This window comes from Medicago sativa, chromosome 5 (genome assembly GCF_051527215.1).
Source record: "Medicago sativa cultivar Bolivia chromosome 5, Bolivia_mono, whole genome shotgun sequence".
Taxonomy (NCBI): domain Eukaryota; kingdom Viridiplantae; phylum Streptophyta; class Magnoliopsida; order Fabales; family Fabaceae; genus Medicago; species Medicago sativa.
Window position 1 is genome coordinate 74,127,277 of NC_140753.1, and position 17,333 is coordinate 74,144,609.

At 32.7% G+C, this 17,333-nt stretch overlaps 2 protein-coding genes across 5 annotated transcripts; both read right to left on the bottom strand.

Moving 5' to 3' along the window:
• Positions 1-556: 556 nt before the first annotated feature.
• Positions 557-3,800, bottom strand: LOC146924907 (histidine--tRNA ligase, cytoplasmic-like). The gene is made up of 5 exons (XM_085709867.1): positions 2,874-3,800; positions 2,133-2,267; positions 1,454-1,735; positions 1,196-1,336; positions 557-949 (listed from the first exon to the last, which is right to left on the bottom strand). Exons 1-5 carry the CDS (start codon positions 3,069-3,071, stop codon positions 587-589), a joined length of 1,119 nt encoding a protein of 372 aa, XP_085565993.1. The 5' UTR covers positions 3,072-3,800; the 3' UTR covers positions 557-586.
• A 6,027-nt stretch (positions 3,801-9,827) lies between these two features.
• On the bottom strand, positions 9,828-16,508 carry LOC146924908 (Integrin-linked protein kinase family). Of its 4 annotated transcripts, none has more exons than XR_015010304.1 (12): positions 16,132-16,508; positions 15,957-16,031; positions 14,229-14,324; positions 13,950-14,035; positions 13,736-13,856; positions 12,991-13,070; positions 12,776-12,838; positions 12,514-12,632; positions 12,093-12,178; positions 10,806-10,898; positions 10,582-10,693; positions 9,828-10,205 (listed from the first exon to the last, which is right to left on the bottom strand). XR_015010304.1 is itself a non-coding variant. In XM_085709865.1 (12 exons), the coding sequence occupies exons 1-11, from the start codon at positions 16,465-16,467 to the stop codon at positions 10,630-10,632; spliced, it is 1,248 nt and encodes a 415-aa protein (XP_085565991.1). In that variant the 5' UTR covers positions 16,468-16,508; the 3' UTR covers positions 9,828-10,205; positions 10,582-10,629. The 4 variants fall into 4 exon arrangements, 2 of the variants coding, with proteins under 2 accessions (XP_085565991.1, XP_085565990.1); XM_085709865.1 differs by having other exon boundaries at positions 10,806-10,927; XM_085709864.1 differs by having other exon boundaries at positions 10,806-10,927; positions 12,093-12,181.
• Positions 16,509-17,333: the final 825 nt, after the last annotated feature.

Genomic DNA, 17,333 nt, shown 5'->3' on the forward strand with positions numbered 1-17,333 from the left:
CTTTGATTTTTACACTTTCTGATTTTTTTAATTTAATAAGTATAGTATGTATGAAGCTTTTCTATCATTTTTAATTGAAATGTAATCGTGATGATGTGATGCACTGGGTTTTTAATAAAGACATGAAAATGAGTTTTTAATAAAGACATAAGTAATGAAGATGTAAATAAACTTATCAAAAATGCATTGATGGTTACTAAAGGATAAACTAGCCAAATTTTATCATGGCGCATGACAAATTTAAGCAGAACGTGTCGGTCTTTCCGTTAGTAATTAAATAAAATAAAAATGATTAGATGACATTAGAGATAGGGAAAAGATGCCATGAGCAATGGGAAAAAAATAAGTATATCGAAACAAATATAAATTGTGTAAAAAGAAAGTTAAGTGTATTAAAAAAAGACGATAAACTCAAGAAAAGGGTCATGCATGATTCCAAATTGGTTCTAATTTTCAAAAGCCCCGTGTAAGCTAACAGTGAGAACTTATTAAAATATGACAAAAACTGCTTATGGAATTGTGATAAACTCTTTCCATTAATTTACCTAAACACCAATTACAAAGGCTTATATTATAGTAGATAAGCTCAAAATAACCCAAGCCAATCGAAACAAGACCTAAATAGGATGCTACAAATACCAGGACTTGGGTTTAACCGTTTCCGAAGTTCCTTGACCAAATTCTTTCTAGGGATGTTTATGTTTACATCATTACCTGACTCGAGGTTTATCAGTTGCACAGTGCCTTCTTTTATTTCTCGTTCACCAACAATTATCATCCAAGGGATTCTTGATACTTTTGCATAATCAAAGAGCTTTGATCTTCTATTGTGGACCAAGAACTCTGCTTTCACCCCATCATCCCACAGTTCACCAACTAGCTTTGCAGCTAGTGCTACGTCATTCCCTAATATGCTCACTAGGACTTCTGTCTTGGTTGGTCTAGCCATCTAATAAAAACAACAAAGTATATGTGTATAGTTGAGTTTCTAAATGTTTAAATGTGAGTTTCCAAGGGTGAATCACAGTTACTAATGCAACTTTTAACTTGAAACGCAGAAGCTCTAAATTGGAGCATCTAGATTTCGTGCGTCTGGGAGCTATGAACGCATAACCAACTAAAGCAAAAATATAAAAAGGAAAACACTGGTTGACATGAAAAACTACAAAACTTAGAAATCAAGCATTATGATCACCTGGTTCTTATCCTTCTGCTGTTGCTCCATTATCGCAAATACTCTCTCGATTCCAAGACTTACTCCAACTGCTGGAACTTGCTTTGAACCAAACATCCCTATCAGGTTATCATATCGACCACCAGCAGCAATTGAACCAACCTGTGTATAAACCATAAAGCAGAAGATAAATGCATTGCGACCCTCAAGGATGAACTATGAAGGAACTACAGAAGAAACATTTCAGAATGGAGAGAAGATAAAAGACATGAGAATCACCTGAGCACCCCCTTTGAAAACAGCTTCAAATATTACTCCAGTATAATAATCAAGACCTCTGGCAAGACTCAAGTCAAAAACCACCTTATCAAGACGATTTGAATTATCCAGAGCTTTAAATAAAATTTCCAGGTCATTCAATGCATCAACAGATCCAGCATTTTCTAAGAAAGCACTGCCATCTTGTTTCAGTTTTGATAATACTGTTAAAGGATGTCCTTTCCCTTTAACAAAAGTTCCGATTCTATCGGCTGTCTCGACACTTAGTCCTTTCTCTTCCACCTACAACATAAAAGTCGGTACAAACCAAATTACAAAATCATGGCATTACAAAAAATAGCTTCCTGATTTTAACAGTTTAGAACAAATAGAAAATGTATCTGCGCGGTAATTAAGTAACCAGTGACGCGGTGTTTGCATCCTCAATAAATCATGCAACTATATTTATATTATACCAAAAGAATGCAAAGGCACCGACTAGAACTCCATGGTTAAACCAAACTATTTCTCATTGATAAGCATAAACTATAAGTATTTAGAAAATGAATATAAAATAAAAGCCTAACCATCTTTCAAAACGTGCAAGCCAAGGAACAGTTTAAGCACAGCAAAATTAATCCGCACAATCATAATAAAAATCATTACAAAGGAAATAGAAACAAACAACATATGCCCTAACCATTTCTTTTCTTATCTGTTCGAATGATTGTTTGTCTAACTTGTCAATACTTGAACATATAGTTCTAAACTTTTCCTGAGGTACTCCACATATTTGCATCATGCCATCCAGTAACTTCCTATGATTTAACTTTATCTGCGAAACAAAAAAATTACAACAGAAGAAAGATAGTAAGGAAACACACACAATGATCTGAATACATTATTGAATATGAAAGTTAACCACTAAATTGGAAAACTACAGTCAATCACCAGACACATTCAAATGAATGATAATGATATTGTAAGGTTAAATTATAGCAAATAAGCTGGGATGAGTAAACTAGTCACATTTAACAAGATCATGGGTGCCCGCAAAACTCAATCAGCAGGCACATCAAAATGAATGATATTAAAAGGTTAAATTATAGCAAATAAGATGTGATAAGCAAACCAGTCACACTAAACAAGATCATTGAAAGATCACATCAGATAACAAAGACTTGATAGCAAGGTTAAACTGTAGCGCATGAGACAGGTTGATTAAAATCAAATAGATTTAGCACGACATTGCAAAAACTCATCAATCAGCAGGTAGTCTGATGACCTGATGTTAATAACCGCTCACCAAAATACGTTTAGACAGACCATGAAAAATAACAGTTACAGAAATATCAAATCATGAACTCAGTAATCAGTCTAAATAGTTCTACAAATAATGAAAATCAATACTTTTTGTAGCAGGAATGTTATAAAAATTTACCTCAAAATCCCCAATGTTGAGCTCATCAAGCAATTCAGTCAAAATTCTAACAACCTCAAAATCTGGAGCCATTTTTTCATAAGAACCAGCAATATCAAAGTCACATTGATAAAATTCACGGTATCTTCCTTTAGACGGGTTGTCCCTTCTGTAGACTTTATCTATTTGATACCTTTTCAAAGATGTCAGACCATTCATAGCTACAAATCTAGCAAATGGAACTGTCAAGTCGTACCTCAAAGAACATTGCTCCCCACCCTGTCAATTAGCTCAAACCATTCAACTTTATCTATTCAAGTGCTGTAAATTTTTTTTTTTTTTTGTCCCAATGTTCTTAAAATCAACTCAACTAGTGAAGTAGTGAATAAGCAAGATCATAAATCAACTTTGAGTCTTCTCCATATTTTCCAATGAGAGTTTCTCGCAATTCAAAGACAGGTGTATCCAAGGCTGTGGCACCGTGCCGTGCCTCTCAAAAACTTCTTTTATTACTGAAAAAGCCTTATTTCTAATCGTCATTTGCTCTTTAGCAAAATCACGTGTCCCCTAATATTGTCACATTATGATACTCAAGGTAAGACTACCAACAATTGCATCCCAACAAGGAACAGAAATGAACATAAAAAATTCCACTATCTATAGAAAACGGGATCCCCTAATTAATATGCACCCTTTAAATGCCTCAAAATATAAGTTTAAAAAGGAACACCAGTTCCACATTACATGATGTTATAATTGGATTATATTATACATGATTAATGATTAATAGTAACACCTTGTAAAAGATTCCTTGAAACATGATTTTAACAATGAAAGTTATCACTCTTGAGTCACTATGAGATCAGATTATAACTTGTCAAACTCAAGAGTCTATGTAAACTTTATGTGAAGCCTCCGTAGGCTCGACTCGTAAGCGTCTACATAATACATAATTACATTCAAGTACAATACAATACATATACCATTAATATAAAATAAATTCTACATTCAAATGCATTTGATAGATATATCATCAATTAGAATGTTAAAACATAGTTTATATTTGTCTACAAAAACGTAATAAAGTTAACAGAAAAATAACATGCCTTACAGCATAAGTAACATAAGGTTTATCTTATTCTTATAAATAAAAGAATCAAATGAAATTACCTTAGGAATCTTGGGCAATCTGCGACTCATCGTGAGAACCAATGTGCGTGTGTGACAAACGACGTTTAGGGTTTAGGGTTCTTTCTAATACTAAACTCCTCCTTACTTTTGTTTTGAAAAAATTAGGAGCACAAAGGAAGCATGTGAGAAGGGAAGGAGGAAAAAGGAAACAGCGATGGGAGAAAGGAAGAAGGGGGGCGTGACTGGAGAGAGGGAAAAGGAGGTGGTTGGAGAATATGGAGAAGAGTGATTACCGTGGGTTTTGTTTTTGGAAGAGAAGATACGTGAAAGATACCGTGAGTAACTTCCCTGACTAGTTCGATAGTTGTATTGTAATGTGTGATGTTGTTTGCTCACCAAGTATCTTGGGCACCAAGTATCGTGCCCTGACTATTTCGATACGTTGTATTGTAATGTGTGATGTTGTTTGCTCACCAAGTATCTTGGGCACCAAGTATCGTGCCCTGACTATTTCGATACGTTGTAATGTGTGATGTTGTTTGGGCACCAAGTATCGTGAGCACTAAGTATGTTTAACTTGCGCTTCAATTATCTCTACCTAATATATAATATACCTATAATTTATAAATGAATATTGTATATTTCGAAAAATACACCCTGTATTCGAAACAGGAGGTTGACGAATGTTGAGACTAAAATCATCAAATAATTGCAGCGGAAGACCCTTGGTGAAAATGTCAGCTATTTGATAGCGAGATGGAACATGTAGAACACGTACTTGACCTTTAGCAACCGTTTCATGCACAAAATAGATATTCATTCTAATGTGTTTTGTGCGTTGATGTTGGATAGGATTACATGATAAGTAAACAACACTTGTCACGGTAGACAAGAGTGGCTTTGATGATCGGACGCTGGAGTTCTAACAACAAAGTTTCGAAGCCAACAAGATTTAACAATACCATGATACTCTGCTTCAGCACTAGAACGGGATAAAGTTGACCACCGTTTTCAGAACAAAGGGTATTTTATAATAATAAAAAAACGTGCGAGAATACTATAGGGTGAGAAAAATAATTATCTACTTTTACATTTGTAAGAACTTAATCCAAAAGAAAAATTTTACAGAGACTAAAACAAAAAATATCATAATTGTAAGAAATAAAATCATATTTATACTTTTATCGACTCGTTTGACAAGTAAAAAAGATAAATTATGCCTAACACCAACAAAAATAAAAATAAAAATAAAAACCAGTTATATCTTCATTTTTTTTAAAGAGTTTAACAGGAAAACTTGCACACTAATTACTAAGAAGTGAGGAATGGTAGATTCAAACATGCGTCTCAACATATTAAATGTTCGTAGAATTATTATATGAGTTGTACTCATTCGACAAATAATATCTTTATTTGATCAATATAAAATCTAAATTACATCATAATAATTGTTACAATGTTCTAATCCATCAAAAGGTCTCCATCCTTGCTTGGCGGCTACTGCGAAATAGGTTACCGACAAAAGACAATCTATTAACTCGTGGCATTATTCAAACCGAGGCTAATTTGTGTGTGACTGGTTGTGGCAAGGCAAAGTCTGCAGTGCATTTGTTCCTTCATTGTGACATTTTAGGGACTCTGTGGCAGCATGTCAGGCGGTGGGTTGGCGTTTCAGGTGTGGAACCACTCAACATTCGGGACCATTTTGTTCAGTTTACTTACTACCTTGGGGGGTTCGAGGGCGAGCAGGTATTTCCTTCAACTATTATGGCTTCTATGTATTTGGCTGCTTTGGAATGAACGCAATAACAGACTGTTCAATAATGTCCATACTACAACTTTAGATCTTTTAGAAAAGGTTAAGCATAATTCTTATTGGTGGCTGAAGGCAAATAATGCCACTTTTGTTTATGGTTCGTGTAACGCCCTCCTTTTTATTTAATTATTTTTATTAAGTTAGAGTCTATTTATGTGATTTATTTAAATATGTGAGGTGTTAATATTTTATTAAGTGGCATTATTCTATTATTTATAAGAATATGAGAATTATTAGAGTAAGTAGATTTGGAGGTAGTTTTGAGATTAGATGTCTTTTTATGATTTAGTCGATTTATTTTGATGAGTGGTATTTTGTTATGTTATATGTTGGTATTTACTAGCATAATATATTTGTTATTTGTTAGAGATATATTTGTTATTTGGTGTAGAAATATATTTGTTATTTGTTAGAGATATATTTGTTATTTGGTGTAGAAATATATTTGTTATTTGTTAGAGATATATTTGTTATTTGGTGTAGAAATATATTTGTTATTTGTGAGAGATATATTTAATTTAGAAATAAATAAGATTATGAGGAAAAGAGTAGTTTTGAGGTGTAAGAGAAATAAGAAGGTGTTATAAATAGAGAAGTTAGGTTTTTGGAAAGAGTTTACCTTAAACCGCTTTTTGGAAAAGAGGAGAACAAGAAAGAAGAGAAGAGAAGAGAAAAGTCAAGAGAAGAGGAGAATACCTTAGGAAAGAAGAACGTTGCTGCTGATTCAGGAATTAATCTAAGGTGAGGGTGAGACTATCTTGCATTAATATTAAGTTGTTAAATCATTAGATTACATCTAACAAGTTGGGGAGAGTTTGTGAGGATTTGAGAATTAGGGTTTTGAGAGAGATTTGATGATTAGAAGATGAAAACTTGTTGAATTGATGTAGAAATTATGTACAGACCTTAGATAATCCATAGGATGATTATTGGAAGTAGTTTTGAGGTTAGAAACCATGAGATTAGGTGAAACTTGGAGAAAATCTGCATTCAGCCCGAATTTTGATATTAAAACTGGAATTGATCGGTGCCGAATTGGTCTTAGGTGTAAACACGAAAGTTGTAGGTATGGATGTTAGCTTTCTAATGCCGTTGGTCTCACGTCAAAACGATATATAGAACTTGAGTTATGGTCAAATTACTGCACATAGGTCACAGTAAATTTTTATGGACTTTCAGCACAACCTTTCCGAATTTAAAATGAAAACTGGTATTGATCGGTACAGAATTGGTCTTAGGCGTAAACATGAAAGTTTTAGATAATTTTGTTAGCTTTCTAGTGGCTTGGTTTGACGTGAAAATGATGTTTGGTCTTTGAGTTATGATGAAAATACTACAGGGAGGTCTTGGCAAAATTGTACGGTGACAGCATTCTCTGTTTCATGTTTTTGCGTTTTGTTCATATGTTTCTGTTTTGAATTGATCTTTGTTGTAAACATGAAAGTTGTTGATATTTGTGATACCTTTCCAGTAGCTTTGGTTTGACATGAAAATATGTTGTGGATAATTTATTATGTTTTTACAAAGATACATAGTGAATTATTGTTGATGTTTAAATATGATGTTATATGATGTTGTTTATGATTGATGAATATGATGTTTTAAGATGTTGTTTATTATCATTTGGTATTGTTATATTATGATATGACATGAATTATTTATGTGATCCATATGTTGTCATGATGCTAAGATGTTAAGATGTTAAGACGTTAAGATGATATGAATTTGTTAAGTCGTCGAGTCGTTATGAAGTCATCAAGTTGTTAAGATGTTATGTTGTCAAGATGTCAGGATGTCATAGATGTTCATTATGTTGTTTAAGTTGTCAAGTTGTAGGAAGATTGAGTCCATTGCATACTCATTAAAGTTGGGGGCTTTAGGCCCGGCAGCCTTGTGCTCATTAAAGTTGGGGGCTTTAGGCCCGACAGCCTTGTGCTCAAACTACGTTGGGGGCTTTAAGCCCTGCAGCTTTATGCTCACACGTTGAAGAGCCTAATTACGCTCATTTATGTTGTTGATTGGTACCACATGCATTTGCATATCAAGAGGTTTTTAAGATGATTTAAGATGTTAAGATGTCAAGTTGTTGAATTGTCAAGTTGTTTAGATGTCAAGATGTCACGTTGATAAGTTATTAATGAAGTGCTATGTGAATGAAGACGAATGATTATGATGTTTATGTTGATGATTGATTATGATGTTATATGATTTCTGATAAGATGTTATGTGAATTATGATATGATGATATGTGATGTTTTATGAATATATTTATGACGATACATGATAACGTTGTGTTTGTACTTAGGATGTTATAAGTTGATGTTTATAATTATGTGGATATATGGAATTGATTATGAATTTGATTATGAAGTTATTTTCGGTAATGCTATGTTTTGATAATGATACTTATGTGAATTACATGTTGATGCTTATGATTGATATTGATGTTATGTGATGATTGTTGGTGACTATTATTTGATGTTATATAAAGATGTTTAAGATTAGTAATTGATGATATATGAAGATGTTTATGATTAGTGTTATGATAGTTTATGACTAATGTAGGAAGATTAATGATACTAGTTAAGGAAGTTTAAGTTGTTAGATATGATTAATGAGTTATAAGATGTTTAAGTTGTTGAATGTACTTTATATGATTTATATGTTTAATATTTTTGTTTTGAGAAATCTCACCCCTCTGCTTGGAAATGTTGCTCTTCGTATGGGTAACTTGCAGGTAATCAAGATTAGAGGCGTCGTGAGTGGACTCCTCACATGTATGTCTAGGTGCTCTGATACGTAACGGGATGGGACTTGACTTTACTTCTATTCCTTACGTATTGTTTATGAACTTTTATGAATAAATATTGAACTAAGACTTATGAGATTTTCTGATGAGGCCTGCGTGACAAAGACTTTTTATGTTGAATGAACTAATTCCGCTGCGAAGTTTTGAATTACTTATGTTAAATGATTTTGAAGAATAAATTGTTATTTATTCAATTTATGACTTTCAAGAAGTATGTGACATTCCGTTTATGATTTAAATACTCTGATTTTTAAATATGAAATTTTTACGTTGGGAAAACGGGGTGTTACAGTTCGCAGAGATGGTGGTCGGATCCTTTGTTATGTTTGGGTATCGACTGACCGCATATGTAAATATGACAGATTGTTTTTGAAGTGGTCTTTTTAATACACCTTGTACTAATAAGGTTCCACTGTCGTTGGTAATATATTCCATTTTGATTTCTTCAAAAAAAAATGTTCTAATCCATCAAAACTTACACACCAATCAGTGAGGAATGAGGAATTGCATATTAAAAATTGACTCTCAACATTTCAAATGTTCGTAGAGTTATTATATGAGTTGTGCTTACACGTCAAATATCTTTATTTAATCAACAAAACATAAATTAGAGTGAGTTAGAGTAACACCCATCATTATACTATATATTATAAAACAAATTTCAGTAGTCAACACAATAATTAGACATTTGTTCCTAAGTTCCTAAAAAAAAAGAATTAGACATTTGTTCCCCTTAAAAAAAAAAAAATTAGACATTTGTTGACAAACAACCAACGACGAAGTCATAATATTGAGTAGTGCTAGAAAAACTCATTGAACATTTTTTTTTCTTTTAACAATTACTCTTTTATTGAGTGAAATTTAGGTGAGTTCTACTATTATAAAAAGTGGTGAGCACATAATTCAACCCAATAAAAGAGTGATTTAAGAGAGTGTTAAAGTTAATTTCCATAGCACTCCTCTAGATACATACAAAAACGCATGTCATATTAATTTTAATTGATTAGAACATTATAACAGTTATTATGATGTACTCCCTTAGTATTTATTATAAGTTTCTTTGCCATTTTCACACATATTAAAAAAAAAAATGTAGTTTGACCAAAAAAAAAAATGTAGTGAATTTTATATATGAAAATAGTTTAAAATTTTGATTGCGATTGATTTGCCACTTGTAAGTTGAAATTAAGGATCTTCTATGTCCTTACAAACAAGACAATGAGTTAATTGGTGTTGATTCAATAAAAATTAACTCAGGAAATAACAATTTAATGTGTTTCTGTAAGCTAGAAAAAATAACTTCCAAGAAAAACTAAAGAGATCATAATTCCTCATTACAAAAGTTATCCAAACACAGTTGGAAGTTACTATTATTCAAAAAATAAAGAAACTATACACATGAATCACAAATGGAAGTATATGGAAACCACGATCAAGTGTATATTTTTTCCTTCTTGAAACTACAAAATTGAGGTTCTTGTTGCTTTGTATGGGCAATGGTTTATCTAACTGTAGAGCGAGCTGATCGGCTACCAGGATTTGTAGGATACCCCTTAAACAAGGTCTCCAGATTCCGGATGCATGGAGGAGTCAGAGCCTGTATATCAAAAGTATGCTACTGTGAAAATGAACAAAAAGGCGAGATTCATAAATTGTACATTTTGAATCTATGATCTCACCCGCCCATGTACACTCTTATTTAAGAGAATAAGAGTACAAGATCTCATGAACAAAAAGACAATTATAAACGATCTAGTTGCCGCCAATTAAATTGGCAGCAATCCCTCTTGAAACTGCCATATATACTATACTGGCCACGTAAGCCATGGAGGACATAACCAATGATATGGTAAAAATCGTAAAAAGCTACATTCTGGTAATAACTACTAGTACTAAAATTTGCTTCTGAATAAATTAAAACTATACCAAGACAACTAGGTCCAACAATTGATGAAAAATTAAGTTTTCCATACCTTCCAACACCTCTTTTGAGCAATATGGTTGCTGATCTTATCCAACCTCTAGATTATTATCCTAAACGTAGGTCTTTGGTATGGTTCTCCATCCCAACATTCCTCAATTAAACTATGGAAGAAAAAAAAATCAAAATTCATGAATGTTGTAAACTTATTATTTTAACTAATCTCATACTCTTGTGTTTTGAAACTCAACAATAACGCATATTTAAAATACTTACTCTCTTAATCCATAAGGATAAAGTTTTGGCGAAGCCCTGAATGGTGGACGCTCATTTTCCACATATGCTTTAGGAACTTCATTTTCTGGCTTTCTATAAAATGGTGGACAACCTTCAATCATCTAGAGTAACAGAAAACCATATATGTTCAGTCAGTATTTTGCTAACATCTCTAATTCTCTATGAATAACAATCCACTGATGGTTGTCAACCTGTATATTTTAGTCTATACATCTACATTAAAAGTGTCTTGCACAAAAAAATTATCATATCACAAACAGTATAAGTAAAGCCGTTAACAAGAACACCGTCTTTACATTACAAAAATTAGGAAGAACAAAAGAACCAGGCAAACTTTGATATAACACGAAACTCTTTAAGCACAATATCTTACTAAAATGATCATGAATATATAAATACTATTTTTTAATCTTTGATTCTATTGGAAGCTAAAAATCTTTAGGACCCTACCTCTTCTCCAATGATCAACCTAAATATGTAATAAAACATTTCACATATCTTTAGGATGATCTGATGGAGGCATAGCTCATAAGTCAAGAGTGCTCAAGCTCTGCACAGACTCACACTACATATATTCTTGATAAGTGAAACAGGTCCTACGTATAAAAGAAGCCATCAAAAGATCTTTAATTTAGTATGCATTGACTATATTGATGGGATATGAGTGCAGAAGGCAACACAAGACACACCACCACTCAACACATTCCTTTTCCTGAACATGGAAACTTTCTTACTTGAATAATACAAATGTGTGTGTAGTGGAGATGGCCATTTAATTTCAGATGGATGGAGGATGGTCAAGCTATAAGATACTCAAATGTCACATAAACACTTAAAAATGACGCATTATATTGGAATCTTCAAAAATAAATTCTTTTCATGCTTAAAATATAAATCATAGAAAGGAAAATGAAATTGACTAAATTCCCTTTTTGACAAAACAGTAAATGTAATTAACTGCTACTATGGGATACTCTAATTCCACGTTCAGAGGAGTAAATAACAAAAGAATAAATTTAATTAGCATGTATTATTTTGTCAACTACCACATTAATCTTCATCAGAACCATCAACTCATCAAACTATTTTTCTATTTTTTATTTCATTTGAAAAGTTAGGGTTTATAAGCCTTATATCAAGACCAGAGAAGAAACGACCACTTACATATTTTAGGTAAATAATCAACTTGAAAGTTATTAGAAAGCTCCAGAATATTAAAACATGCATGCACATGTGAGCAGTAATGGTATAGATTTAGATTTTTACCTCTTGTAATATCAGAGCGAAAGAAAACACATCCACTTTGGTGTTATATTCCTCATTTCTGTAGACCTCTGGTGCAACATACCGCCCTGCTATGCATTTGAATTTGAATTAATTAATCTATAAGAGCTACATAAAACAGAACCAAGTACAAACAACAAAATCAAAATGAAGCCAACTATATGTATAAGAGATAACAATATTTGGAGTTGATTGATAAATCTAAATTAGAAAACTTAAAGCCACCCGACAAATTGTCTTCGGTAGTCACTGGGTAAAAACATTTCTTTTCTTCTATCTTTTGCAAATAATTTCGCAGATAACATTTCTCGAGTAATAATGTTTGCAATATTGTTTTTTTGCAGAATAACAAGACCAACTATGAATGTTACCAGACTCCACAAAGAAAGAAAAGAAAACATACATGATGTATCCTGGCATGTCACAGGTTTGTCTTCTTTGACTGTTTTAGTGATTTTGAGTGACTTGCTAACTCCAAAGTCTGCAACTTTCAGATGCCCAGAATCATCCCGGAGAATATTTCTGTTATCTTACTCATTTACAATGAAGAAACTTTAAACAGTTTCAATCATTCAAAATTGGATAAATGATGCAGGCGGCTAATATATTGTATGCGTAGAAGAATATTTAGATTAATAGATGAGGCAGGAGAGCAGAAAACATACGAAGGCTCAAGATCTCGGTGTATTATGGCTTCAGGTTTATGTTCATGCAAATAGTTCATTCCCCTGCAAAATATACATTAAAATAACGGATATCAATTTCAATTTGTATATTTTTCCAGGAAGGATAAATTTTATATCCTAATCAACTCGTCAGAAACAAAACAGCCAGGGAACTTGTTTCTTCCCAAATTCAAAATAGGAAAGCTCTGACTAACCTAGCAATATCAAGTGCAAACTTCACAGCTATTATTGGTTTTAGTGCACCTTTCCGCTTCAAGTAGGCACGAAGATCCCCCTTAAAAAGGTGACAGTCCATTTCAAATTGTTAGAAACTACATTTGTGAAAGATAGAGTACAGTGTAGCTAACCAGATAACACACACAAGTAGAATTATCACTCAAATTACGGGAGAAGCAAGTGCAACTAGTAAAAAAAAATTGAAAAGGATAATTCCGAAAATCTAAGGTATTTCAGATAGATAATAAGTGGTGCAAAAATTGGGGAAATGCATATCTGTTACATAAGATTGAAAGAATGTGACTGTTCAAAAAAAGGATTGAAAGAATGTAGCCGTTCAAAAAAAGGATTGGAAGAATGTGTTTATCAAAGACCAAAATTCTACATATGTATCCATAGTTAATTACGTATCCACTATCCAGTATATCCATATATACACATGTATATCATATTACAATGCACTTCCCCTTATTTTCACCACAAAACGGTTATGAAGTGCAATGCTGAATAAAAAGAAACAGAACTCACATATTGACGCCTAGTCCAATTTTAGGCACATATTTCAAGAAACTACTAGGCAATAAGCATCTGTCATGCATTAATACTTATTCAACTAGTATCAACTATATTCAACTAACCAACATGATTTGTTCATAAACACCATCATTAAATATAAAAGATCATTAAAACCTTCATTATACCGAGTGCAGCGTCAACACTAACCTGGGGTAGATACTCAGTGACAATCATCATTGGGGTGCTTTGTGTCACAGCACCCAAAAATTGAACAACATTTGGATGCCTTACTTTCTGAAGTAATGTAAGCTCATCGTGAAATGCCTTTCTGAAAGACATGGGAATACAAATTGTGAATTGAATAATCCAATTAATATGAATAAAACAACAGACTGTATAATTACTAATTAGACCAACCCACACTTTATCATCATCGGTGAACACGTCCTCCTCAAGAGTTTTAACAGCTACTTGAATTCCACGCCAAACTGCACTCCGGAAAGTTCCCTAAAATATCCAATATAAAACATGCAATGCCGAGTGAAAAACAGACAGACAGTGACTCACAATAAAACATGCAATGCCGAGTGAAAAACAGACAGACAGTGACTCACAATAATATGCTAGGAGGTAGGACACAAGAAGAAATTGATGAATGAACACAGTCGTATACTGTTAGAAAAAGAACTTAAAATATTACCTTTGTTATGCAAACACTATTTGTAAAATCAAGTTCAGAAGAATCAATCTCATATTCCGGGACTTCACGGGCATTCTGGACATGCATAGGAGCCACCTACAAACAGTGAGAGAAGAATTATCAATGTGATGTTACAAATTACAGTTGTTGTCGAAACACAAGTTGCAACTTGTTATGATCCTCACACAAAAAAGTCTCTTGCATGGGCAATGAATCACCCACTTAGCCAACACTGATCTCAAATTCAAATCTTATTTGAAAGGAACACCTAGGATGAATTAGCCTATTGCTTACTACAGCTTATAGGTTGACATACAAGTTATGAAGGAGACTTCTGAAAAACGATAAACAGAAGCTAATTTCAACTTATATAGGATGTTGGTCTTCGAAAATCCAAGTTCATGTAAGATTATTTTAAGAGGAGTGCTAGCAACACATTCTTTCCGACACAGTTTCTCATTGGTTGAAATTCAAAATAGTTTTGTTAGAGAAATAATAATGTCAAAGTCAAAATGAAATTACCATGGCTGAATTATAGAAACATGAAGTTGAAGATGAAGTTCAAAGAGAATCCTAGAGTATTTGATTAACAGATTAAACAAACCTGTACAATAGGGTAGTGTGCTAGCTGAATTTGTATAGTTAGCTACACTAGGTGCTGACTAAACTGAATTAAATCTAAACCGAAATGAAACTAATTACATTTTGACTTTGACTATTCTATTTCTCTAATGAGTTCAACTGTTTTGAAAACGTATCCCACCAAATTATGTGGGTCTCACATAAATTTGCCGGGTATAATGTGAATTGAAGAGTGTGTGTGACAATTTGCAAATAGAACGCTAGAGAGTTCGATGATAGCATTTCACTTATTTTAATTTTAAATTATTTTTCCATTGCTCATAGTCTTCAAAGTGAGTGTGACTACTCTAAAAAGCTCAAAAGTAAAAAGTATAAGATGATAGGTAGCTTTGTTTGGATAAATAACTTAATGAAGAGCATATAGCATAAGTGCTTGACATATAAATACGCATGTATAAACTATTATCTATAAACTATTTCTATCACAAAAGATAAAATAATGTCAAATTATTCTCATGAGTTGTAAGTTGGTTTCATAAGCTCTTCCAAAGAGTCTGACAACGGATTATAAACTCAAATAAGTCAAACAAACAAAAGGTCCCAAATTCATTGTTATTTAACAAAATGACTTAAGTTCATCTACTAGCATAAGTACTTGTGAGATTTGAAGATAAGTACTTGTGACTTGTGAGATAATTAGGTTGAGCTTATAAAAACGACTTATAACTTCTCAAGAAGCTTTTTTTCAGATTATATCCATAAGCTCTCTTAGAATAACTTACGAAAACAACTTATAGATTACAAAAAACAATTTAACTCTATTTTATATTCTGTTATAGAAATAACTTATACATAAGAACCTCCGTCAAAAAAAAACTTATACATAAGAACTTATATGATAAACACTTATGCTATAACTCTGAAGCATCACATTTCTGATCGAAAGCATGTCCGGCACCGGCACCGGCACCGATGCATGTGATTACATTGAATTATATCATTTTCCCAGATTATTGTCGCTGTTAACATGCAAGTGTCAGTGTATGTGTTCTTGTTTTTAGTTCAGAGTGCAATAAGCACTTATTAAACTATTTATCCAAACAGAGCCTTAACAATAATCAAGAAATGAAGGTACAGACTACAAACCGGAGGTTTTGCACCATGCTGCTCCAAAAGCTTAACAACAGCATGATTCTTATAATACAACGCATCAGCAAGAGGCTATTGAACAAACAAAAAAAAAACACTAATCAATTATTAGCATTAACTAACACGATACTAATACGAAACAAACGAAAAAGATTGCGTTGCATTGCATTACAGTGCTACACCAACGATCTTGAACATCAACTTCAGCGCCTCTTTGAAGCAACAATTCGACAACGTCGGTGCGGCCTTGACAGGCGGCGATATGAAGAGCAGAGCGGCCGTCACTGTCACGGAAATTGACGTCACTACCGTCGTCTAGAAGTTCAGTGATTCCTTCTAAGTCACCTTCGTTCGCTAAATACATCAATCGAACGGTGGGATCCACCAAGTCGATTACGGTTACAGAGTCCGTTACCGGTGAGTTGACGGTGGCGGAATCACCGTGATCCGGTGCGAGGGAAGATTGTCTGCCGAGTGAGAAATGAGAGTGAAGCTTCTTGGTTTCCATTGAAGTGCAGTTTTTGTTTGTGAGTGGATTTTGAAGTAGTAACTGATAGTACTAATTATTAGTACTATATTACTTCTTAATTATAAAATTTATTTTCTTCAATTTTTTTTTTATATATAAAATTTACTTTCCATAGTGGTAGTTTATTAATAAAAAATATTTTTGACTAATTACATTGACTTTAGCAGTATTGATGATTTCTTTTTAATATAAAAAATATTCCTAATAAATTTATAATTAAAAAACACAAATTTATTTTCTATAGAATATATCATTAAATATTAATTTTGAGGGAAGTCATTTGATCGTATGATCATTCTTCATCCTCGTGTTACTCGATTCGATACTTTTACGTTAAAAATATGAGATTATATCATTAAATATTACAAAATGTTTTAAATATGAGACTATTTTAACTTTTTTCTTTATCCTAAGAATTTGATTATCATTTCTTCAATTGTGTAGATATAATAAATAATTTGTAAAATATTTTTAATCAATGATGTTAATTTTTTTTTTTTTGTAAGGTCCATCATGTTAATTGTTATTTACTTCTATATACCTTATATATGGTGATTTGTTGAACAAATAACATGAGCCAAGAATTCTAAGAATAAAGAAAGAATGAATAAGAACGTGTAACTGTTAAAGTATCTTTTTGGATACAGCGTGGCTATTAAAGATTCCCTTGGTGGGATGGAATTGGATTCTTGGTCAAATGTATCTAAAAAGTCAATTGTTTCTTATATATATGATCGGAGGGAGTATAACGACTCTTCTTTTGTCCTCAACAACTAGTCAAAGTAGCCCTTTTTGGATACTCCGGAGTCCGGAATCCAAAAGTCCAAATCTATCGAAATAATCCA

Coding starts and splice junctions, on each gene's coding strand:
- LOC146924907 (XM_085709867.1), bottom strand. CDS start 3,071: ATGAATGGTCTGACATCTTTGAAAAGGTATCAAATAGATAAAGTCTAC. Junction 2,268..2,873: donor TCAACATTGGGGATTTTGAG/GTAAATTTTTAT, acceptor TTTGTTTCGCAG/ATAAAGTTAAATCATAGGAA. Junction 950..1,195: donor AGCAGAAGGATAAGAACCAG/GTGATCATAATG, acceptor TGTTTTTATTAG/ATGGCTAGACCAACCAAGAC.
- LOC146924908 (XM_085709864.1), bottom strand. CDS start 16,467: ATGGAAACCAAGAAGCTTCACTCTCATTTCTCACTCGGCAGACAATCT. Junction 14,036..14,228: donor ATAGTGTTTGCATAACAAAG/GTAATATTTTAA, acceptor TGGATATTTTAG/GGAACTTTCCGGAGTGCAGT. Junction 12,633..12,775: donor CACCGAGATCTTGAGCCTTC/GTATGTTTTCTG, acceptor GTAAGATAACAG/AAATATTCTCCGGGATGATT.